Here is a 23,368-nt window from a genome sequence, read left to right on the forward strand (position 1 = left end):
GGCAAGAAGCTGTAACATAGCAAAATGTGGAAAAAGTAAAGTGCTGTGAATAATTTCCGGACTGCATATAAACGTATTGGGAAATCTTGCAAATACAAGCATTTTAATTAGCTGCAATTTGAAATATGAATATGGAGTTTATTCACAACTTTAACCCCATTGACTTCTTTGAAGTGTGTTTGATGATGCCAAAGGTGATGCGCGACAGTCAAGTTCTTCTTCACCTAACTCTTCATGTGGATTTATGGACCATGCTTTATACTAAGTGTAGAATTTGCTTTAAGAAAAAAAAATCTAAACGAGAACTTTATTTAAAGTAGGTTAAGCAGATGTCTTGGGTTGGACCGGGACAGTCCTGGATTATAAACTTTAGGTTCGGAGTCTGGGCGGATTTCGCCAGCCCCACAGTTTCTCAACCCCACGTCCCACTTTTTCCAGCCAGCAAATCAATTGTTTGGCCCATGTGTATGTCAATCACATAGTTGTCATAGCGATTCATATGATAAACCAGTTTAAAAGAAATTACATTTACTTCCACATTCACATTGGTGTGGTGCGGCACATTTGTATTCATTTAAAGACATTAAGAGTACACTTTTGTGTATCTTGATTTTCAGTTTCATAAACTCAATTTATAAACTCAACTTCAATGCGGCAAACAGCAATGACTAGTACATGAGCACATTGCAGGGAGTACGTCGAAATATTTCATAATTGATTTGACGCACCAAAATAAGAACAGCTGCCTGTCAACTCAAGTTCCGGGGGATTCAAATTTTTTCGGGGGTAACTACATTGCCACAAGACCGGGACTGAGCATTAAATGTTGAATAATGGTTATTTTATTTATTTAACGCTTATTTAGCGCTGTTGAACTGTAAGCCAAGATAGCATTTAGCATCAAATAAATCAGTTCCGAGTGAGAATCTATACTTTATTTATACTGTATTTGATTTTCAGCTAAATTGTAGTGTCCTGGTATTTAATTTTGAAAATCTGGTGACACTAACTTAAATGTGTAGTTTGCGGTTTTAGAAGTGCTAGCAAGATTCGAATGTAGGCTCACTTGACTAATCCTCTCCCCTGAGTATGACTAAAGCCGCACCTGTCGCAATTTCCAAACATGATCCTTCATAATAGCATAAAATTATTCATGTGCATTGTTGTGATCACAGAAACACTTCCATAAACTATCAGCGCTAGCAATACAAAGCTGGCATTAGCACTGTAAACAAGCCAACGTCAGCCATGGCTGCGACACTGCTAGCCTGACTTAGTGTGACTATAACACAGATTTTATCAGTTTGAGGCACTTCCGAAAAGTTGCTCTTTGTTCTGTTTCTAATCGCGGCTCAGTTGTTAGCAAACAGGGGATGTTTTTGTTGTTGTTCTTTATAGGGGTGGAAGTTGTCCATTAGTTGAGGTAAATCTCCCCCAAACTCAAGCTAACATTCCAGCACGAGGCTGTTTGTGTGTGCCACCAAATGATTCAACTGTGAGTGACACTGTGCACACACCATTGTGATCACAGACTGCTGTATAATCCGAAAGCTGAGTGAAGTGTTGGCACGGTCAGAAATGCTGGCCAAGACTTTCTGTCCATGCATGTGAGCCACAGCACAGCTGAGCATGAGCACTATGCACCCTCCTCTGCTTGCACCTTCACTCCTATCATCTTACACAAGACTCTGCCACTGCGGTAAATAATCAAAGAAAGTCCTGAAGCAGGACTTGTTTTTCATTTCACTCATTCAATTGCTCACTTTCTGATGCTCTATTATGCAATGATTGTTGGCCACAGCGTCCGGGGTCTTGCATAAGGGAACAGAAAGCGAGCTCTCCATTACAACTCTGGTGAAGTCTCTCACTCAGGCAAAGCGACAAGGTCGCACAAGGTCTTAAAATGCTTCTCAGCTGGAACACTCTAAAAGGTGAATGCAATACAGAATATGAGACAAAAACAATCCATTTTGCTCATCAAAAGTATTCACTTCATGCTTGCAGAAATGCAAAAATAATTAGTTATTAATAATTAGTTATTAATAATTAGTTATTAATAATTAGTTATTAATAATTAGTTGTAATATGTAAACACTATAACAATTGTCTCTATTACTTCCAGTCTAAAACATCCATCATTAGCTCCAATACAAAAAAAGAAGAAGCTAAAACCTCAATCCAAATTGTGGCTTGTTAACATACTAAAACAATCTGATTCATGTTTGTGTTTGTATAAATCTGTTCAACAAAACCACAAACATGTTGGCTAACAACTAAAACAGCACAACAGTACTATATAGAATTTGGACTCTTCTACAGAGAAAAATAAAATAAAATCCTCAATCATTCATTCATCAATCATTTGCTCTCCAGGTAATTAAATCCTAAATGGCAATCAATTCACAATTGGATTGTTTGGTTAACAGAATAATAGTTATATAATAAATATTTTTAATTTAAGGACCTTTATTAGTCCAAGATTGGAGAATATTGTCAGTGCATTAACTACCCAATCCAATCTATTATCAGCATTATTTTTTTTAATTTTGAATGCAGTTATTGTTAATTTTTACGTTTTAGATCTGTTTGAATAGAATTGCGTTCTTTACTACTGTAAAAAAAAAAAATTGATATTATTTATTTTAACTGCATTATTGCTAAAACCGTATTTCAAGATTGGGAGACGTAAGTTGTGCACACTATATACCTGTAATGCAGTCAGTGAAGAAAAACAATGCAGGCAGATGACGCAAGAGATGCTTTCATGTTCCAATCTTATGAAGCAGTTGTCTTCCATTTCATCATGACCACAAATTAAGATCAAATCTACTCATAGCACCATTCGGCGAATGCTAACCCTGCCTCACCGAAACCTACCTGAGACTGTTTGTGTTCTTTTGGTTGTTTTTACAAGCCTCCCTTTACAAACCATCAGCTGCCACACGAGCGGGTTTATTTCGAGCGCGGGAGAGATAAACCAGAGTTTTCACTCCAACTAAGTAAACACGATCCATCACGCACACGCCCAACATACATTACACAATATAGTTTTGCCAAGAGGTTGGCGACATTGAAAGAGCTGAAGGAATTTCTGACTGTTAAATACGTGTCATAACAATCTCTCATCTCCTTCAAAATTCTAGTCTATGGTGGCAAGTTTGGTGCAAACACCTACTTGTTGTCAAAAGGAATCCAGCAACAGTGAAACATGGCGACGCTAACTTTTTCCCAATTGGGATGTATATTACGATGGCGTATATTCGGGCCACGTCTAAATATTTTTTTTAGAGGGCGGGGGCAATATTCAGAGAAAATAACTCCACTTTTTAAAGTGGCAAATTTGCGAGAAAAAACTTACAAGAAATACACGTAGCGTACTAGTCGGATGTTTGTGCCAATACTTTTCGGCCGGGTTTCCAAATAAGGAGATAGTAATGGCTTTAACCATATCATGTTAAGCATTCGTACTTTGAAGCGTTGGGTACTGCGAGCGACAAAGACGCCTCGCTTTCCGAAGGTCCACTCCTGAGGATCAAGCATTTAAGTTAATTTGTTAAAATAAATATCTACTTGTACATTTAGGTTTCCAGAATTATTATTTACATATTCATACATTATTATTATTTTTGTACAAGTAGCTGAATTGATGTGTCGAATCTGCTGCTCTCCGTCATTCACTTGCATTTTCCTTAAGTATGCTAGCTTCTGATTGGTTAGTGTTTAGTCAGCTGATAGGGGATCAGGAAGTGTTGTCGCTCTCGTATGACGAGTAAAGTTTAAATCAAGAATGAATTCGTCTCCATCCTGCCTTTTTCGTTTTATAAACAGTGTTTATTAGTTTGTTAGTTTTTTTCTCGCAAATTTGCCACTTTATAAAGTACGCACGCACACAAACACACACACACGCGATAAATGACAATTGAAAAACGATTGTATCGGATGTACTGCATTTTGTCACCACTTTTGAAGCCCAATTTCTCGAGTTGCTACATACAAAACCACAATTATGTTTATGAATTATTTATCACAACAAATGATGCTTATTAAAGCTGTTTAAATTGTTTCCAGTGGAGTGAATAAAGGGCTTAATGGGGAACTAATTACTGCTTTAGAATCCAGCCCACTAAATAATAGCAGACAGCAACATGTAGTCCACATTTGCTTTGTAAATAAGCATGAGGCTTTGGCTCACTACGGCCACTGTGTCTTACAAACAGGGTTTCTTCTGACCTTTTTTTTTTTTTTTGTAAGAAGATTTATAGTTGCGGGCAAACTGTGTCAGTGACTGAAGCACTGATGAAGTGTGTACTGTTATTTAAGTGCATTTCCACGCCACTTCCAAAGCACACAAAAGAATAAATCAGACGACTCGTATCGTTACTAACTGTGGAAAATTTGGTTTTGAAAGGAGCCATGAGGAAGAAGTCTGTTGACTTATAAGAAGCGATCAAGTTTTATCACAGTGTCCCACAGAAATACACTCTTCATTTCTGTAGTGCTGTCCAACAATTGGAAGCTTTCTGGTGTGATTCCGAGTTTCCCTATTTAGTGCTGTCGATTTGGGGGCAAAATACGGAAGGTTGCTCCTGATTCATCACTCTGAATAAGTCATTGACTTTCTTTCCAAGGCTGGATAAAGGAATGGATAAAGGTATGGAAGCTTTCTTTTATACCTTGAAGGTAAAAAAAGAAGAAAAAGTGCTATAGTATATATTTGTGGTCAACCTTTTATCTCTACACATCCATTCGCAGTTATTTGAGCAGTGTCAGTAAATAAAACCTCCTTTCTTAGTCACTTAGATTCTTATGGAGGACAATACGCAAAACCATCATCATCATAAAAAGTCGGAATGTACACGTGAAAACCTGCAAGAGAAACCTTACCCTGCCAAACCTGTCTGCCCCTCATCCCACACGCCAGGTCGAAAAATGGAACCAACAGTCAGGAGCTGCAGCATATGAAAGGCCAACTTAACAACATATATTTATGATTTCATACGCTCGTGCATTTTGGCGACAGAGGCTCTCCACACTTTGCTTTTTTAGCTACAGTAGAGTGAGGCTATCATTGCCAACATCAGGGGTGGGCAAACTCTGTCCTTGAGGGCCGGAGTCCTGCAGGTTTTGCATGTTTCCCTGCTTCAACACACCTGATTCATATGATCAGCTCATCAGCCAGCTCTGATAATGATCTTGTTCATTGGAATCAGCTGTGTTGGAGAAGGGAAACCTCTAAAACCTGCTCACAAGGACAGGAATTACCCACCCCTTTTTTTTTTTCCTGTATTGCGTGTGGATTGGCTGGCGACCTCTCGACAGAGTAACGACACAGTAATTATTCGGAAAATGCCATTATCTGTCAACCCAGCGGCGACGAACGGTCGCAAGGCACATACGTCATCAAAATGTGACGCTAGCTTGCCCGATGCAACTCACAGCATCGCTGTGTGTTGCTTGCGTAGCAAACGCGGAGCGTATGTGATTCTGCCATCCCTAGGAGTAAAACACAAAATGAAGAAATACACACATCGTATATTTAAACACAAAACATCCTTACCGGTAGTTTATAAAACATCGCTACCGCTAATGCTGAATTCAATGGCGGATCCCATTCAAATGCTAACAGCAAATTAGCATCAACTTCAGGAGTGTTTCCTTCAAATAACGGCTATTGATGCACAAACGCTTTGGAAACACATACTCACTACTCAAAGGCGCAATTTTTTCTCCCAAGCTGTGAAAAACTATTTGTATTAACAGAGCTCAAATGCGACCTTCTTCTATCCCATTGTACTACATACCTACATGGCACCACACTGCCCCTAAGAGGCCAACATGCGCAAAAACAGTCTGTCTTTGTTATTTGTTTTAAAATTGTCAAGTCATGCATTATTTATTTTAGTGCACAGTATTCTTAAATTACTTTCCTACTCATTTAATTTCTCATTGTCCTTTTAAGTTATATTTAGAGTATAAGAAAATATATATATATGAACGAACTATGAACTGAGCTAGCTCATTTTAAAACGTGTCAGCTGAACTTTGAACTACAGAAAATGAACTTTCCCAACACTGTCATTTGGGTACAATATATATTTTTTATTTTTACGTACCAAAGCAAGAGTACAAAATCCTGACTACATCAGTGCTAAGGTCCTGAAAGCGTACGTCTATAAGCTGTCTTTTGGGGGGTTGCCAATGAAAACTGTTTTATAAGAGACTTTGTTGTGCATGGAACGAGATAACACCCAAGGGACATTTAGCACACTGGGGGACACACGGGCCTTAACAAACAGCCTTTCTGTCCACTTACGTTTACTCTTACAAAAAGACACTGTCTGCTCGACGATAGGTTGAAGCGGCTGTAATAAATGATTATATGTTGTGTTTTATGTGAAAAACGGCGGGGTACAAACGACTTGAGTGGCCAAATATCAGGACAATTCAAACTTTGTTACGGTCTGATGGGTTCTTTTATGTGTTGCCTTACACACAGATAAAAACTAATAACAAATAAATTCCTGGTCATGTGACTCATTTACACGGCCACTTATTTCCATGCAAAGTTTGAAGGACACCATTTTTGTGTATTTAACTAGGGTACAATATCATTTAACACAAGTTTAGGTCTGTAAAAAGTACTATTTACCTTCTTTTTTTTCCTCAACATGACACACTACACCTCTCATCCCCCTATTGGAAGATAATTTTATCCACACGCATGCGTTCACACAAATCAGATTTGACCCACTAACCATTAAGTGGGACGTTGGAGGACTCGTTTTAGTGTTTAAATGCTTTTCTGCTTTATTAAAAATATCACAAGACCAGAATCAATCTTTTCTTTAAAGAAGCCAACAGTTAAGACTTGAACAAACAATGACAGACTGCACAAACATCATTCCTGATATTTTTTTATATATATATATATTTTTTTTTTTAGAAAAACAAACCAATGACATCACTGTGACATCATAGTGTTTATTTTGTCACGGTTTACAAAGTAGCTGCAGAGCCACATGTATAGTAGAGCCGCTTGCGTAACTGGAAAAATTCCCACTGACAAGTTAACATTTAAGTGTAAAATTGTTGGAATTCCCCTTTTGGTTGTGATTTCAGTATCACAGACCTTGAGCGATATTGCTTACCAAGAAGACAGTGGGCTCTTGTGAACGCACACAAAGAAAGAGTCAGAGATTGTGTCCCTATATACTATTGCTGTGTGGTTGATTTTCCATAAAGCAAACTGCACGACACTCACATATCAAATGAAGGAGACAAAATAAACAGAATTGAAGGAGTAGCTACACAATCTTTCTTTTTATGTCTCTGCCCAGTGTCACCAGTTCACATGAATAGCAATCCATTTTGGCTCCTTTCCCTCCCATTGGTATTATTTATACCTGTTAATGCTTTCCTGACTGCACTTGGATCCCGGCCCAATTGCCTCATATTGAAGGTATTTACACAGCAGAAAGAGCTAAGGATAACATTAAAAGGAAAAGGGCATTCAGAATGTCATCCTGGTTTATTTTTGCTTCAGTTCTTGTGCTCACATTTTCACTGATGTTACCGTTGCATCTTTATATGATAGAGTTACAAGAAAAAGTATATGAAGCCTTTGGAATTACCTGGATTTCTATTCTGCATACATTTGTAATAAAATGTGATCTGTTCATCATCTAAGATTAAGTCATTGGTTCTCAACTGTTGTCTTATTGTTACAATGGGAACTTATTTTTGCGCAAGTTTAGCGCAAAGTGCAGTCTAACTGTCCACATAGGTGGAGTTTTCTTTCTTTTGATATTTTCAGACGAGCATAGGTAAAATTTTAATTTACGCCGTCGTGTGAGTGAACACCGTTCTGCAGTTTGCCAAATTCCCAAACACAGCAAACTAGACTTGCCCTGTCACAAAACGGAGCCAGTTTTTACGCCAAGCGCGTGTGCGCTGCCCTTGAAAATAGAGCACAAAAAGTTTGTTTATCTGTTGCAGACCCCACACATAACAAATCAGATATTTAACAGCTTCGATCTTTTGTGCTCCAATCATCTCAACACAGCACCCGATACACAAAAATGATTGTATTACCCCACGTATACTAATCTATACTTCCAGGCCAGAAGTCTCATGAGATCAAAATTGATCTAACAAAACAAAGAAGGAGAAACATAGCAAGAACTGGGAAACAAGATGCAACAAGGAAGAGGTCACAAAAGAGGAAGGCCTGATACTGGTCTTGGGACTATTTTATTTTATTTTTACAGAAAAATCATGAACCTAAAAAAAAAAAGGTGCATCCCTAGAAAAAAAAGGGATTTTATAGTTTCTTGAGTGAGCTACAAGTGAGTTCACAAATTAAGCTAATGACTGGTGTTATGAGCTAGTATGGGTGAGTATCAGTGTTGGACAACTACCCAGCCTTATTTCAAAGTATCGGTACCCAGGACGGTGGCCGATACCAATATCGGCTGCCCTCTTTTGGCCGTTATGCGATCGGGAACTAGAGATTAGAAATGAGAAGAATTACTCTGCTTCATCTATCCTTCCTTCCTTTCCTCGGTCTCTCCTTTGGTCTCTTGAGGTCCCCCTAATTTGTTGGAATTTAGATGTTTCTGGGGTTGGTGAAAGACTCTGGTTGGTAACCCGGTGGGTAGAAGGTGATGTCTGGTCGGTGCTGGCTTTCACTTTCCTTTCTTTTCTTTGATCCTTCCTCGGGTCTCCTGACAACCTCACGACTCTAGCTGGATTCTGAAGTATTCGGTTTAGGTGAACGGTATGGGACTTTTAATAAGTTTGAAGGGAAATAATGAGTACACACTCACACTCACACGCACACGCACACACACACACACACACACACGCACATACAAAAAAATTAATAAATAATAAAAAATAATAAAAAAGAGAGCAATGATGATGACATGTCAAATCGGTAAAATTACCGAATGAACAATACTGAGCTCTTAAAGAAAAAAAAAGAAAAAAAGAAATGAGAAGAATAAAAAATTGCCATTCATTTTTAAGCACTCTTAAGGAAAATGCTACATTGGTTTTTCTATTTATTTATTTATCTATTTATTTTTTGGGGGGTGGGGGGGGACTTTTATGTGCACAAGAAAAAACATGAACACTGTCGGTGAAATCTGGTGAGCGTTTGCGACCTTGAACGAACACTAATGAGGGATCAACATTTGCTACCTTGGCAAACACTAGCAAACGTTGGCGGAGAAATCAAAAGCTTGGACTAACTGTGGACAGCTCCAAAACCGTCTGAAAAGGTTTTTTGACACTGTTGATGATTGCACAAAATAGACTCTCATTTCTGGCTGAACCAGCAAGCAGAGGACAGACAAAGTAAATTCAGGCACACATTCTGCGTGTGTGTTTTTAAAACTATAATCAATGTTGATTATGCAGACAAAAGTCAATGGCCTTGTCCCTATCCCAGTGACTGAAAGCCGAAATGAAAGAGAAGAGCAAGTGTCTCAATACTTTTGTCTATATAGTTCATATAAAATACACTTACTCTCAGATGGATAGATGGGCTGCATCTCGATCTTGTGCACCTCCTTGGCGTAATACTCCTCCTCGCTCCGCTGCCGCTCGCACGTTGCCGCTCGTTCGTTGGCCTTCTCTTGCAATAGGTCCCGTGTACTGTTATAAATGGCCACGATGTCCTTGGAAACGTCCTCGGGCTCGGGGAAGTTCTCTGGAGGACCGGCGAGCTTGAGTTTGCTCAGGATCTGCCCTCGGACAGCCTCGATGCGCTTCTTCTTGAACTGCTCCATGTCCAAAATGCTGCATGTGGACAAGCTGAGCGCAACACTAACTAAATCCAAAGCGAGGAGAAGGCTGACAAAGCACAGGTTCATCTTTTCCTCTAGGGTTGAAACTACACTGATAAAAAAGTAGCATTCACTACGGTGACTTAGAAGACGCCAAGAATACACATTTTAGGGACAAAAATCGAAAGCTTCTGACCGCATTTGCGCGCAAGTGTCATTTACAGCCTCTCGAGTAATTGAAATGCGTTTCATCAATAAAAGGCGGCTGGGTTTTTGCTTTAGCTGCGAAATTCAAATTCAATAATGTAGCGCTAGTACGTCCGTTACTCGGTTGGAAGTGATCAACACTCATTGGCACATCAAGTGTGCGTAAAAGTGCAGCCAAGTGTTGGCTGTGTTTATACTTGCCGCCATTAAACTGCTCAAAAGTGAAAACAAGAATGAAAAGTACCAGCTGGAGTTGGCCGACTGGACTCAAAAGCACACCTTCACCGCATCAGAGGGTTCATCGCAGCTTCCCAAACGTCAAAACAGCGAAACGACCCATTCCCGAATGTATAATCCCAACTTGTTTAGTTGAATTGTTCTATTGCGCCAGTCTGGTCCCACAGTTCAGACGGGCTCGAAGGTGATTTCCTCAATAAAATCCACACGCACGAAAGTGTTCCACCTTCCAGCTGATGATCTTCCTCCGGTGCGCACGTCCTCCTCACTCCATCTACAGCTCGTCTACTAACGCGTGCCAGGCAGCCGACCTCTGTGGCCACATGAATGATATTTATAAGGGACCGATTATACCACGTGTCCCCCCCTCCCCAACCCAACCACCCCCCCCCCGCCCACCCCTGCGCGCTTCAGTCCAACTTTGTTGTTGTTAGGTGGGAAATAGAGGCGATTTATTTTAAATAGGAGGGTTTGATGCACCACCTGTGACATTGTAACACAATAAAAGGTGATTTGTTTTTTGAACTAAACCAGTGGTGTCCAAACTATGGCCCGGGGCCCGTTTGCGGCCTGTTGCCCATTTTCTAGCAGCTCTCGGCATATGCGGTATGAAATAATTGGACACAGCCTGCAACACTTATTGGGTGCGGGTGTAGAAAAAGTGTGGAATCACAAAATAAATTTGGCTTGTGTGGAGCTGTTCTTTACAACTATTTACAACTGAAATGTAAGCTATTTCACTTTCAGAAACAAAAAGGGTTTCCTCCTCTTTCTGCTGTCTGTGTCAAAGTTTGTGAACATATCACACGATTTTACCAGTTACTTTTGTTTTCATTCTGAATGTGATGTCTGTTGGGGTGGATATCTATTCTGGTAGAATGCAGGACTGTAGACCACCCCCCAAAAATGTTGGCTTTATTACCTTTTAACAGGTATTAAAAAGTAACTTAGAAAATAATAAACAAATAACTATAATGCATAAATGCTTGATTGATATCAAAGTATGTAGCCTGCGAATGAACAATCTTGGACAATGGAGGCTACATTTTGAAGTTACATGGTGCGTCCAGTGCTGTGGAGTTCACCTTCAGCAACTAATCCACCGGGGCCGGTCAAGTTTTTGGACAAGGTCTCGACTTAAATAATTATTAAAATGATAGAGAGCGACACGTGAGTACGGGAGATATCTACATGTAGGCTTAGTTGTTTTGTATCATTAGCAATACGGTGTGTACGTTTGAGCCCAAGAGTTTCAAACTGAGCAGTGAGCATAAATGGCAGTAACACCTCAAGGTATGTTGATTGTGATTTATTTCCATTGGTATTCAACATTTCTGGAAATGTTTCATTTTGAACCTAATTTTACACAGTTTCTGATGGTATTGCTACGTTTAATTGGTAGCTGTAAACTTCCAGGCGGACAAAATATGCACAAAACGGTCCAAATTCTGCAAATGCTGCACACAGCATAATGAGACATATTCTAGAAATATTACGTTTTAAATTGCTTGTACTGTACCGCGTAAATCATTTGTAAAAAGTCTCCTCCACACCAGGCTGGACTATAGGTAAGAACTAACATGTCAAAGTCAAAACGTACCCAGAGCTGCATCTAGGAGCACAGATTAGCATTTTAGCTAACAGCATGATCAGCATTAGATTCTGAAAATGTGTACATACTCCTGAGTTCTTAGCTTATGAAGTCACTGTTTGAGTAGGCCGAGTGGGACAGATGGGGATGGTGACTGAAGGTCCCGTGTCTTTGGTAGATTGTGTCAACGTGCCAGGATAAAAGGCGGCATACCACAATGGCAGGCCACAATGTTGCCATGACAGATGCATATGCAGCCGTGCAGACAGCCTGACTCGCCGCTTTCCTCCCTCCTTTGTTGATAACACCAAGTGCAAACATTTCCCCAGGTTGTGACGACGACGTGGGCCAGACACAGGAAGCTCAGGAATTAAAGTCAGCAAAAAAAAATGCTGGTGCCACGTCATCACGTCAGGTTACCACTGGCAGCCTGCTGAAGTTCATTGCTGGACAACAGACACATTCATGCTTGTCATCTATGCATTCCAAGTATAAGAAACTTTGATAAAAAAAAAAGGGGGGGGGGGGGTATTGACCTGTATATCTCAAATTTAAATACATTTTATATATAAGTAGATATTCTGAGTTCAGAAAATTTGTTTTTCTATTTTTTTCCGTTTATAGCTTTGTCTCGCCAGAGTGGATTTGACATTCAATGAAGAAATAAAAGTTATTCCAAAAACAGTGAACAGTGAGCAATGTAATTAAGCCACACCGATACATCCATTGCGGTCTTAGTAGGCAAAACTGCTTTTTATTTTGGTGGCACTGTACAAAAGTGTGATATTTACACAAGGTTACGCAACATAAAAATCATCTGTACACAACATGGTCACAAACAAGCTTTGAATATTGAACTTCCTCTCTCATATCAACAAAGGACAACGTTTCTGGAACTCCTCAATCCTTTCTGAGCAGGCCCCAATCCGATGAAGAATTTCCCATAATTTTTCATTCACAGAACCAAGCAGAGTACTGTTTGCTCCCTGAATACAACACTGCCCCCTGTTGATGTGTTACAGTCTCAACCAAATCACAATCACCAACGAGAAAGCCTAGGCCTCCTCTTTATCCCAGTCTTTCATAGTCGCTCCCATCATGTAATCGTCACTGAGGACACTCCATGCCGGTTTCTTCACCACCTCAGCAGTCTATGGAGACCAACAGACACAACAAACGTCAAGTTAGGACTATGAGCCGCACATTTTTTTGCTCCAGCTTTAAACATCTGCATCTTAAATAGCAATGCACCTTATTCACAGATTTTCCGATTGCTGGAGCTTCACATTCACTAGCCAATCAGAGACGCCCTAAAGACGGCCATGTCGGTTTTGACCAATGAGAAGTGCTGTACTATCGGTAATTTCATAGCTTTTTTTTTAACTTACAAAACACGCAAGATAGTGGACCTAAGATCTTAGACAGCATGTTATCAAGTAACAAAAAACATTGTAAAAAAACGTTACATGTATATTTCTAGTGACATTCATCAACAAGACAGGGGCTTGTTTGTTTCTTTTTTTTTTTTTGTGCTTCAGTGGAAATATTTTGAAGCAAGTCTAGCCAAAATTGTACAAGGTTTTGCACACGCTGCAGACTTCAATAGATGCAGTGACAATGTCTAATCTTTTATGCCCACTCTAAAAGGTTGCCGGTCTCCACCGTGCTAACTATGCAAGATGAAGCTTTTAAATCATTTTAATTATGGGTGGACAGTTCATGGACTGTGAGAGAGTTGCACCCTTATAGGCACATATTGGCATGTACTGCAAAGTGTTACTATTTACTTTAGATACACACGAGCATTTGCAAAAGTAATCATCCAAATAAACTGAAAATGAACCAATGAAAATCAGATCAAATCATGTGCTTGAATTGTAGAAACATGAAACTGTCCACACTATCATTTAAACTTCGAATCACGGTAAAACTAGTGGCTGACGGGTGGCCAGGTCTGAAAACTAGCGGCAGAACTCTGCCCGACGATTCACTGCCATTGAGCAAAGTCGCTCAGTGTGCGACGAGCCCGACTAAGGTGTGTACACCTAAGGAGGCGGGGGCAAAGTACACTCTCGTATTTGTATATCTAATATGTGCAGTATGCTGTACAGACCACATTTTACAGGACTGTGTTTAAGCAATCACAATCGGTGATTTATTCATAAACTGATTAACAGAGGTACAATTGAGCGACTGCCTCTGAAACAATTATCACATACACACAACTAGAATGGCGACAAAATATAAATTCTCCATGAAGGACAGCACATACAGTGAATTCCCGTCTTTAAAAAAAAGGCTTTAAAGGAGTATGTAGTCACACAAAGAGACAATTTGCATCAATTCAAAAACAGTTTTGCACAAAATACAGGGTACTTAAAGGTGTTTTTTTTTGGCAGGAGTCACACACAAAAAAAAAATCACTTACACTAGTGTCCTTTTCATGCTTGACTCTGGCGCCACCTTCTGTTTTCCTTAGTACATCAATGAAGTCTTTTTTGGTAACTGAGGAAAGTATTTTTGCCTTCTTCCTCTCCGAGCCACCAACCCCCTTCACCTGCTTATCAATGCGCTTCTGGTACTTTCTCACGGCATTGAACAGCTGCACCACTCCTCTTGAAGGAAAAAATAACACAATCAGCCTTTACACTCACTTCCAGTGGAACACCACCAAAATACTTAATAACGTACCTCGTGGCAACCCTCTGCAGCGATTTTTCAACCTCTCGATCCTTCACTACATTAGGTTTCACTCTGCACATCATCTCCCATGCTCGTTTCTTGTCAGTCTGGTGGACATGAAAAGGAAGCACAATAATAGATTTGCAACACATCCAAAACTTCTGCCATTATACGAGCTGCAGGTGTGATGATAGGCATGAATTAAAGTTATATTACTATGCATACATTAACAACATGCTCTACTGTCGATTAAAGATTGATTTGCGTATACATATTGTTTTTAACTTAACTATAACTTATCTAGTCGGGAATTCCTACTTTTACAAGCACTTTGATAATTACCTGTTCCTTCCTCTCCAACTGTTCCTGTCGTTCTTCTGCCTTCACCTTGTCCCGTTCTTTGTTTTTCACTAAGATGGTGGTCTTGTTCTTGAGTGTCGGCTTCCCCAAAATCTTGGCCATTGCGTCTGCCCAACCAGCATTGGGATTGCCATCCTCCTCTTCCTCCTGACCTCCATCTTCATCCTCTGCATCATCTCCATCATTCTTTTCATCCTCTGTTCCGTCAGCTTCTCCATCAGATGACATGTGATCATCACTGCCCCCATCTGAGTTAGTCAGCTCATTTGTGTCCTCCAAAGAAGACTCTGCATCATCTGCCGATGAAATAACTTCACTCATCAGGCAATAACAGCTAGTTTAATGCTTGCGTACTGTATAAATGCTTCACATTTGACACGTGAATACTGTAAAATAGAAATGAAACGACAAAAATCGGACCCCAAAACACAAAAACAACTTTGACGTTATCAAGTGCATCTAATTTGCCAATATTCAGTGATGTAATACTTGGAAAAGCTAGGTAATTAAATTAAATTTGAATTACAGCAACAAATGTTCCACAGTATTAAGTTTTATTTTCTAATGTTACACCGTCGTTATTAATAGTTACACACATCTAATTTCCGTAAATTTTACAACATTTCACGGACAACACGGGCACTGTTTTATATACTAACTACTTAGAATTATAACAAACATTCGAAAACTAATTAAAATACCGTACAGCAGATAAAAGACTGAAATACAGACTTACCGATATCCTCCATCGGCACACGCGTACCCACCAAGGCGGCCATGTTAGAGTAACAAGGAAATGGTTCCGAGTGCAACCAAGAGTGCAAATACGAAGAGTAATGCGTTCCGCTTCTTCTTCATACCGTTCGGCAGTTGGCAACGAGCGTTCAGAAACATTAACGAATCACTTACCGAACTGAAATGTCGATAAGTAAAAACATAAATATCATTATCTACACTAAAACCATTAATAATGTAAAATATTAACACCCCGTTACGTTTACGCTCCTTTCTAGAATTGTAAATGACAAGTTGTTATGTATGAATTCCCTTTTTGTTTATTTTATATATTATTTTTGGTTACATAATGCTGCCATGTTCAGATGTTGTTATCCTCTGCGAATGTTAATAGTAATGTTCAATAAAGTGTTGAAAAAAACATGATCTTTCCTTTACTTGATTTTCTTTTTGCTGAATAATTTTATACTAATTAATATGTTCCCCTCCAGTTATAGCATTTTACATAGTGAAGCCGCTATTTCCCCCAAACAAATTGCCCCAAAAAAAAAAGTACAACTGCACATTTTGCACATACGAAATACCAATTATTATTATTATTATTATTATTCAGAAAAAAACGAGGGGAAAAAAACAAAATACAAAAAAAAAATTAGGGTGATGAATCCGTGGTTATGCGAATTTGCTGGTGCCGAACTGTGAATACATACATCGAGTGCAGTTTTAAGTAAAATCACCATTCACCACTAGATGGCAGACTAAGCTTAATTGCATTTAAACCAGGTCTTACTGACTGTAAACTTCCCTATACTACAACATGTACTAATTATTATTATTTTTTACTTTTTTGCAGTTTTGAAATGATATGCAGAACAAACATAGTACATCAATACTTTTAAAATTTAGAGTGATAGTGACAGTGTTCATTTTAGTGAAAAAATTGACAAAATGCGTTCTTGCACGTGTGTACAATTTGGCACCATCAAGGAGTGAACCGCTGATTCATTCATTTAAAAATCTACTACTGATTTCATTAATATGCAAATAATATGTTCTATCACATCAACTTACATTTTTTAATTAAATTGTGGGTTTAGTAATCACAAACAAAGTTCACGCCGCGCCTTACAGGAGGCTGCCATATTTCGCCGCTTTCTGCTAAGGATACCCAAAAGAGAACTTTGTGAACCTCGTTAGCCCTGGTTGTGCTTGCAGCTAGTGTCGGACCCAATGGGTCGACTGCCGCTTACCTACAAGTTTTACAACAGCTGGGGCCGACGGCATCTCTGAGTCCTGTGATTTGGGCTCCCATCCGTTGTCTCCCTCTGCTTTGCATTCGCTAGCTTTTAGTACCTTCTCTCACTAGCCGATCATGTTAGCCGCTCCAGCTAACTCCTGCTCACCGGACTGCTGGCTTGCTCGGTAACTCGCCGTCGCTCACCGGGCTGCTCACTTGTCGCTCGTTGGGCAATAATAATTGGTAGTACTTGGCGGTAGGCGTGAGAAAAGTTTTAATGGTAGTCCTTACATTTTATTTTTTATGCAAGGGAGCCCTTTGCACTTAGCCTGGAAATCCAGACTCACTTGCAGCTTTGCCGAGTGTGCGTGTGCGTGTGCGTGTGCGTGTGTGTGTGTGTGTGTATGTATATATATATATATATAGCTAAACCCCCTTTGTAATTATTTTTTATTTTTATTTTACTGTAGGTAACCTAACTAACCTCAGGCACATATGCACCCTTCATATTTAACTTTTTTTCATTAGCAGTAATATTTGTGGATATTCCTCAGATGACTCCACAAACAGTTTGAAAAAAATATATATATTTGCCTGCATGCATTTCCAGCTTTTCTGGTAAGACTTGCGATGCTATCATGTTGGTATTTTTCCATGCAGATAACCCTCCATTCCACAGCACATGTGCACTATGGTCATGTGTGTCTTACCAACATTCTTTCATAAAAGGTTAGTTGCTTTGGATTGCACTCATCAAACAAAGCACCTTACTGAATTCATTTCACAATTGATTTGTATTCTTCAGTATCAATATATCCGTCATCACATTCCTCTGAATGAGTAAACTGGCTTATTTTAAACTGACGTCTTTCTTAATTTTGTTCCACTGTATCCCATCTGACATCTCTCCCGCCATCTACGGTACGTCTTGCTCACTTCCTGTTATGTTATTTCTCTCCACAAATATCGGAGGTTGTTTTTTCTTTGTCAGAAATTCTGTTTAAAGGGACAGTGTGTAATAGTTCACCACTAGTCGCTAAATAATAGAATGCAGTCGAAGCACATACATTGCTCTACGGTGATTTAGACAGACCACACATCGCAAGCCTACTACCAATTTATTTATTTTTTGACTGATCAAGCCGGAGTTAGCTGGAGCAATTGACAAGAGTGGCTAGCGGGAGTTAGTTGGAGCCATAAGCCAGACTGGATAAAGAAAGCGGCTATCCTGAGAAGCTAGTCAAAAGCTGTGGGATAAGCGATAAGCGGTGGGAGCCCAAATCACGGGGCTCAGCAACAACCACCTGCAGCTGTGGAAGATACATGTCAGGCTCATGTAAGGACCTCTGCCACCTATGTATTATAATTAGTAGACCTCCGTTTGTATGTATATAAATGTACAATACGTAATAGAACATATATTTTTTTATATATTATTTAAATCAACAGTGGGTTTTAAAAATGAATAAATTACTAGTTCATCACTAGATGGTGGTAAATATTACACACTGTCTCTTTAAGAAAGTGACAGGTGGTGAGAAAGACAGTCAGATTGTGACCAAAACTCACATACCAGGATGCTGCTACACACGTGCACACAAAAACCTAAACCGGTATTTCATAGTGATTATGGCGATTAGAGCATGTGGGTCTGTGTGTGGGTGTGTCCTAAAGTTGCATTATCAACAGGAGACAAAGTGTAGCTAGTGACTAGTCAGGGCCCGGTCCAGAAAAAAGGTGGACAAGTCTGGAGGATTCCCTCTTTAGTCTTCTGCACAACAAACATGTTGACAAAGAGAAAACTGAGTAAGTACATCATCGCTAACTAAATCGGTAGGATACTGGCTCTTAAAATCTAACTTTGATAACGTGATGTTTTTCTTCTTGGGGTTATCAACTGTGTAAAAATGTCTATTTGTTAATTCTGCTTCAAGCGTGTTAGGTTACTCCAAGTCAAGTTATAATAGAATACTTGCAAAACTTGACATCATGTCCACCATTTTTAACTTAGTGTGGCGGATGATGTGACACAAAGAAGCATGGGTCGTTTGCTGGTTAAACCTGATCGACCAGTCTTGCTAGACTGCACCGTACGACTGTTGGCGAAATCAAAAGAAGTCTCAGCTTCCTATAATCAAAGACAACAATGATTAAACTGGATTTGCTTTGGTAAACCATCTTGATCAGATATTTGTTGTTCTTACTTGGACTCTACAGTCACTCACATTTAAATGTAACATATTTTTCACATCTTGTCCTTCTAGGGGAAGCAGCTCTGGGTTTTGCACTAGGAGCAGTGGGAGGCTCCATAATGGGAGCGACAGATGACCCCGTTGACGCGACCCTGGCTGCAATGACCTCAACGAGTCAACTGAAACCGCTGATCGACGACATCAGGACTGTGGGTGCTCTCGGACTCGGGACCCTCATGGGAGCTTCTGCGCTGACCATCGCCATGACCTCAGTTGTAGCCGGTGTCATCATGGCAGCAGTGGTAGCTTCAGTGTTCGTCACCACGAGTAACTGTGGGTCAACGCAGCCAAGCTACGCAAACTTGTGGGTAAACGCGGGACTTGCTGGTGCGATTGGGACCACGATCAGCGGCGCCACACTAGGTTTTCTTATTGAAGTGATTGTGAATCATTATGGCATGACTGGCCTGCTGTGCGCACTGACCATTTTCAGCATCCTCAAACAACCTCTGCGATTTGTATTCAACATCCTCTGGCAGCAAGGAGAGGCCTGTTGCACTCAAGGCTCTATGGTTTGGGACAGAGAACGGAAAGAGTTAGAGAGTTCAGATTTAGAGCAGAGAGAAAGGGTGGCCGTGCAAATAGAAGAGAGGATCCTGACAATAAATAACGAGGGGAACACCGCTGACGCAAATGACGCCACGACATGGGCGACTGAGCGCAAGCTGCGGGAAGGACTCGAGAGGAAGAAGACGGAGGCTGAAGAGGCACAGGTCAAACAACGGACCCTCCAAGACTGGATCAAAACTGTGATGATCAAATATGTGGACTTTTTGGCTTTTTCAGGAATTCCAATGGCTGTGGTTGCTGTCGTAACATCACTATTTGGCTTATTCGGGTACGGAGGCCACCATTCTGTGTTCATCGTACTCGTAGCTCTGGTCGCAATCATTGGCTATTTGATTATGAAGTCATCTGATTTTAAGTTCTGGATGTTGGTGGGATGCATGGGAATGCTGGCGACGTTCGTTATCGCCCTGCTCACCGTACAGGCCGGAGACGAGGTCAGAAACGGATCCTTGAATCAGAAAGGGCAAGCGCAGGACGTAAACGCCGACAGCGTCATTGAACGCATGAGTGACCGCTCCTCTCGGGAAGCTTTGAAGACAGCAATTATTGCAGCAAAACTTTGCCAGCTGAGTTTGGGAGCCACAGTTGGGGGGCCCCTAGTGAGGCATGCAGCCGGGGGGGGCAAAGTCATTGTCGGGGCTGCGATCATTTCCGTAGTTTTACTCGCTGGGGTGGAGATGTTATCCCCAGTATTGGGAAAGGGAGCGAAAGCCGGGGCACTGCTGGGGGTGGTGGGTACTTCTGGGGTGTCTGTGGGTGCAGTGGCAGCCATGGCAGTACAGTGTTCATCATGGCCGCGTACTTCAGGAGCTGTAGCAGGTGTGATTACTGGCACATTAGTCACGGGCAATTTACATTTTGTCATGATTGGAGTACAACTTTTTGTTGCTTATGTCTTTGCTATGACTAATGCTTTCTGAAGGATGTACAGTGTATTACCTACTGTGCAAATACAAACAGTATGGACATGCAAGTTTGCAGATCTCAATGGTTTAATCCATTGTAAGAAACTGCAACAAATAATACACTTGACCAAGTTACTCAGTTCATATTCGCAGACTGCCAATCTGACAATCCTCTTTTCAAAGAAAACCATTTACATACCTCCAACCTAAGACCAACACCAAATGTATTGTAGTTGATGAAAAGAAACTCCTTGGGTAGAGTTAACAATAAATGCTCAGTCATTATTTGTTAAAACTTGAATTTAGCATTAAAGCACATTTATACCATTGACCTACATGTTTTTATCTAGTCAAGTTATTTTGCATGCTTAAAGCACCACCAGCATTGGGACAATTCTGTCTGGCAAGAAAGTGAATGAAAACAACGTTGTATTGAAAACAAATATTAACTCATTCACTGCCATTGACAGCTATAGACGTCAAAAATTCATTTGAACTATTTCTATTAGTTTAACTTTTTATTATTATTATTTTTTTACTTTTGTTAACAAGAGTATGAAAACCTATATATTTTTTATTGTACATTTTGAACAGATATAACATTTGTGATTAATTGTGAGTTAACTAGTGAAGTAATGCGATTAATTACGCTTACAAATTTTAATCACCTGACGCCCCAAATTTTTTATAATCTTTAAGTCGTGTCAGGCGATTAAAAATTTAAATTAATCACACAGTTTATATCTGTATTTCTAAAAAAAAAAATCTAGGTTTTCATACTCTTGTTAACAAAAGTGGAAAAAATTGTTAAACTAACCAGTTCAAATATTTTTTTTACGTCTATAGCCGTCAATGGCAGTGAATGAGTTAAAAACAACAACTACAACAGTATAAGAGTCAATAGTCCCCCCCCCCCCCCCTTTACATTTTAAATGATACAATAAAAGCTTCAATGGCAAACATTTAATACAATATTATATACAATATCTGGATCAGGGTAGGTACTATACATGGGTTTATAATAGGGATGGTTGAGTACTGATAGGAGGTATGAGCCTTGGGCCGATACCAGGCCTTAGTACTCGCAACGGCCACGGATACCAGTTTCGGCCACCCTCTTGTGGACATTTTAAGATCAGGAACTACAAATTAGAAATGAGGAGAATAGAACATTGCCATTAATGTAATCCAAATTTAATGAAAATGTTATACAGTATCAGGAAAAAAAAAATTGGGAGGGAATTTTTTTGTATTGGTAATTACTCAAGTATTAAATATGGTACTCATAGTGGTATTGGTCTAAAAACAGTGGTATTGAACATCCCTAGTTTATACTCACATTTCTTTACTTGTACAATTTCATGCAGTCCAAGCAGAGATTTTCTTACAATTAGTTGTATTGGATCATCAGTTCAATAAAGCAAGTACCCACTTGTGAAGTAAAAATATTGTAAATGTCTTGTAAATGTGTGCATATTATTCAGCCTGTGGCTCACACTGCATGACATCATACATGACATACATGACAATGTATGAGCCATAAATTGTAAAAAATAGATTTTTACTCAACTGAAAGAGATGTTGATTTTGTTAACATTACTTATAGTAAGTTTTGAGTAAATTGCACTTTTGAATTGCCTATCTAATTGTCATCACACGCTACATATATTTTTACTATTTCAACTATTTAAAATGCATTGGTCCTGCCCATATTCAGCACCGCCAAAAATCTAGTTTAGGCCAGTTTTGAGTTTTGACAGAGTGAGATCCATTGATGAGATTCCGAACTTTGTGAGATAAAGGAGAGAGAGTCGCAAAGTCTCGTCAAGTCATCTTTATTTATATTGCGCTTTCAAGCAGCCACAGCTTTCACAAAGCGCTTTACAGAACTCATAATACAAATAAAAAAAGAAGAAGAGATATTTAAATACTGCAATGACACAGAAAGTTCGGTAAATTGTGACCTACAGGAGAGATGCATATTGCCAGCAATTATTTTGAGACATGTATATTGTATTGAGAAATAAATCTCTGAATTTACTTATAGGGTCTTTAATGTTATGAAGAGAATATACTGACATAAACTCCAGACATGTGTTTACATTGCATTTTTTAAGTCAAGTTTATTGTGGTTGTGAATTGAGGGTAAAAAAAATCATAGTCTAAATATTCATGAATCTAACAGTACATTCTGAGACAAAGACGACTTTCCAATAGATACTTTTCACTACTTTGCTAAATGACAACTATGGATAATTTATTTTAGCCTTCCAAATTGATAATAGAGAAATCCTGGAAACTGCTCAGAATGTGTATTGTACCGTGGTTCACCACTGAAGGGCAGTGTACACTGAAAAGTGCTGCATCTCCAACATGCAGTATTGGCCTTGCTCATCCCTCTCTAAGACAGTCACTTACTTGATGAGACTTAGTGAGCGTCCATGTTCACTTTTGAAGGGATGCAAGGTCACGGAAAATAAATCCGTTTGGATTGGGATGGGTAAGCTTGTTTAAGCTTGTTTTGTTTAGCATTCTAAATCTATTTGATTTACAAATCTGTGGATTAGATTAATTGTAACTGTTACAACAATTTAAACTTGCACATTATTTAGTACTTTAAAATGGGCACGATACCATTTTTCACAAATCACACTTTTTTTCCCTTCTTTTTTTATTTATTTAAAAAAAGTTTAAACTACGTGTTCATTTGGCTGTGTTTTACATGGATGACAAATTTGTGAAATGGTCCAAGTGTTTCTGCATATGGGTGTCAAGGTTGACGTGTTGAGGACCCAAATGCAGGG

General features: G+C 39.5%; 3 protein-coding genes across 5 annotated transcripts in view; 1 reads left to right on the forward strand and 2 right to left on the reverse strand.

Moving 5' to 3' along the window:
* The window catches only part of tgfb2 (transforming growth factor, beta 2), a 34,200-nt gene extending 23,676 nt beyond the window's left edge, over positions 1-10,524 (reverse strand). Inside the window, exon 1 of the mRNA XM_086077944.1 lies at positions 9,530-10,524. Within this exon, the coding sequence (XP_085934070.1) occupies positions 9,530-9,875 (346 nt within the window). The 5' untranslated portion in view covers positions 9,876-10,524. The remainder of the gene's footprint in view (positions 1-9,529) is intronic.
* Positions 10,525-12,549: 2,025 nt separating this feature from the next.
* On the reverse strand, positions 12,550-17,206 carry rrp15 (ribosomal RNA processing 15 homolog). 2 transcript variants are annotated; one of them, XM_086077946.1, is made up of 5 exons: positions 16,851-17,206; positions 14,848-15,161; positions 14,515-14,612; positions 14,252-14,438; positions 12,550-12,974 (listed from the first exon to the last, which is right to left on the reverse strand). In XM_086077946.1, exons 1-5 carry the CDS (start codon positions 16,882-16,884, stop codon positions 12,879-12,881), a joined length of 729 nt encoding a protein of 242 aa, XP_085934072.1. In that variant the 5' UTR covers positions 16,885-17,206; the 3' UTR covers positions 12,550-12,878. The 2 variants fall into 2 exon arrangements, with proteins under 2 accessions (XP_085934072.1, XP_085934071.1); XM_086077945.1 differs by lacking the exon at positions 16,851-17,206 and adding an exon at positions 15,602-16,354.
* A 1,140-nt stretch (positions 17,207-18,346) lies between these two features.
* On the forward strand, positions 18,347-20,895 carry LOC147172011 (uncharacterized). 2 transcript variants are annotated; one of them, XM_086077943.1, is made up of 3 exons: positions 18,347-18,643; positions 18,849-19,006; positions 19,102-20,895. In XM_086077943.1, exon 3 carries the CDS (start codon positions 19,149-19,151, stop codon positions 20,577-20,579), a length of 1,431 nt encoding a protein of 476 aa, XP_085934069.1. In that variant the 5' UTR covers positions 18,347-18,643; positions 18,849-19,006; positions 19,102-19,148; the 3' UTR covers positions 20,580-20,895. The 2 variants fall into 2 exon arrangements, with proteins under 2 accessions (XP_085934069.1, XP_085934067.1); XM_086077941.1 differs by lacking the exon at positions 18,849-19,006 and having other exon boundaries at positions 18,352-18,643.
* Positions 20,896-23,368: the final 2,473 nt, after the last annotated feature.

This window comes from Leptonotus elevatus, chromosome 6 (genome assembly GCF_054856555.1).
Source record: "Leptonotus elevatus isolate MCC_2025b chromosome 6, RoL_Lele_1.0, whole genome shotgun sequence".
NCBI classification, from domain to species: domain Eukaryota; kingdom Metazoa; phylum Chordata; class Actinopteri; order Syngnathiformes; family Syngnathidae; genus Leptonotus; species Leptonotus elevatus.

Excerpts from the sequence above, each read along its gene's own strand:
- LOC147172011 (XM_086077941.1), top strand. The coding sequence starts at position 18,622 with ATGTTGACAAAGAGAAAACTGA. Across the intron at positions 18,644-19,101 it reads GTTGACAAAGAGAAAACTGA|GGGAAGCAGCTCTGGGTTTT; the intron begins GTAAGTACATCA and ends TTGTCCTTCTAG.
- rrp15 (XM_086077945.1), bottom strand. The coding sequence starts at position 15,644 with ATGGCCGCCTTGGTGGGTACGCGTGTGCCGATGGAGGATATCG. Across the intron at positions 14,439-14,514 it reads CTGCAGAGGGTTGCCACGAG|AGGAGTGGTGCAGCTGTTCA; the intron begins GTACGTTATTAA and ends TTTTCCTTCAAG. Across the intron at positions 12,975-14,251 it reads AGCATGAAAAGGACACTAGT|ACTGCTGAGGTGGTGAAGAA; the intron begins GTAAGTGATTTT and ends TGGTCTCCATAG.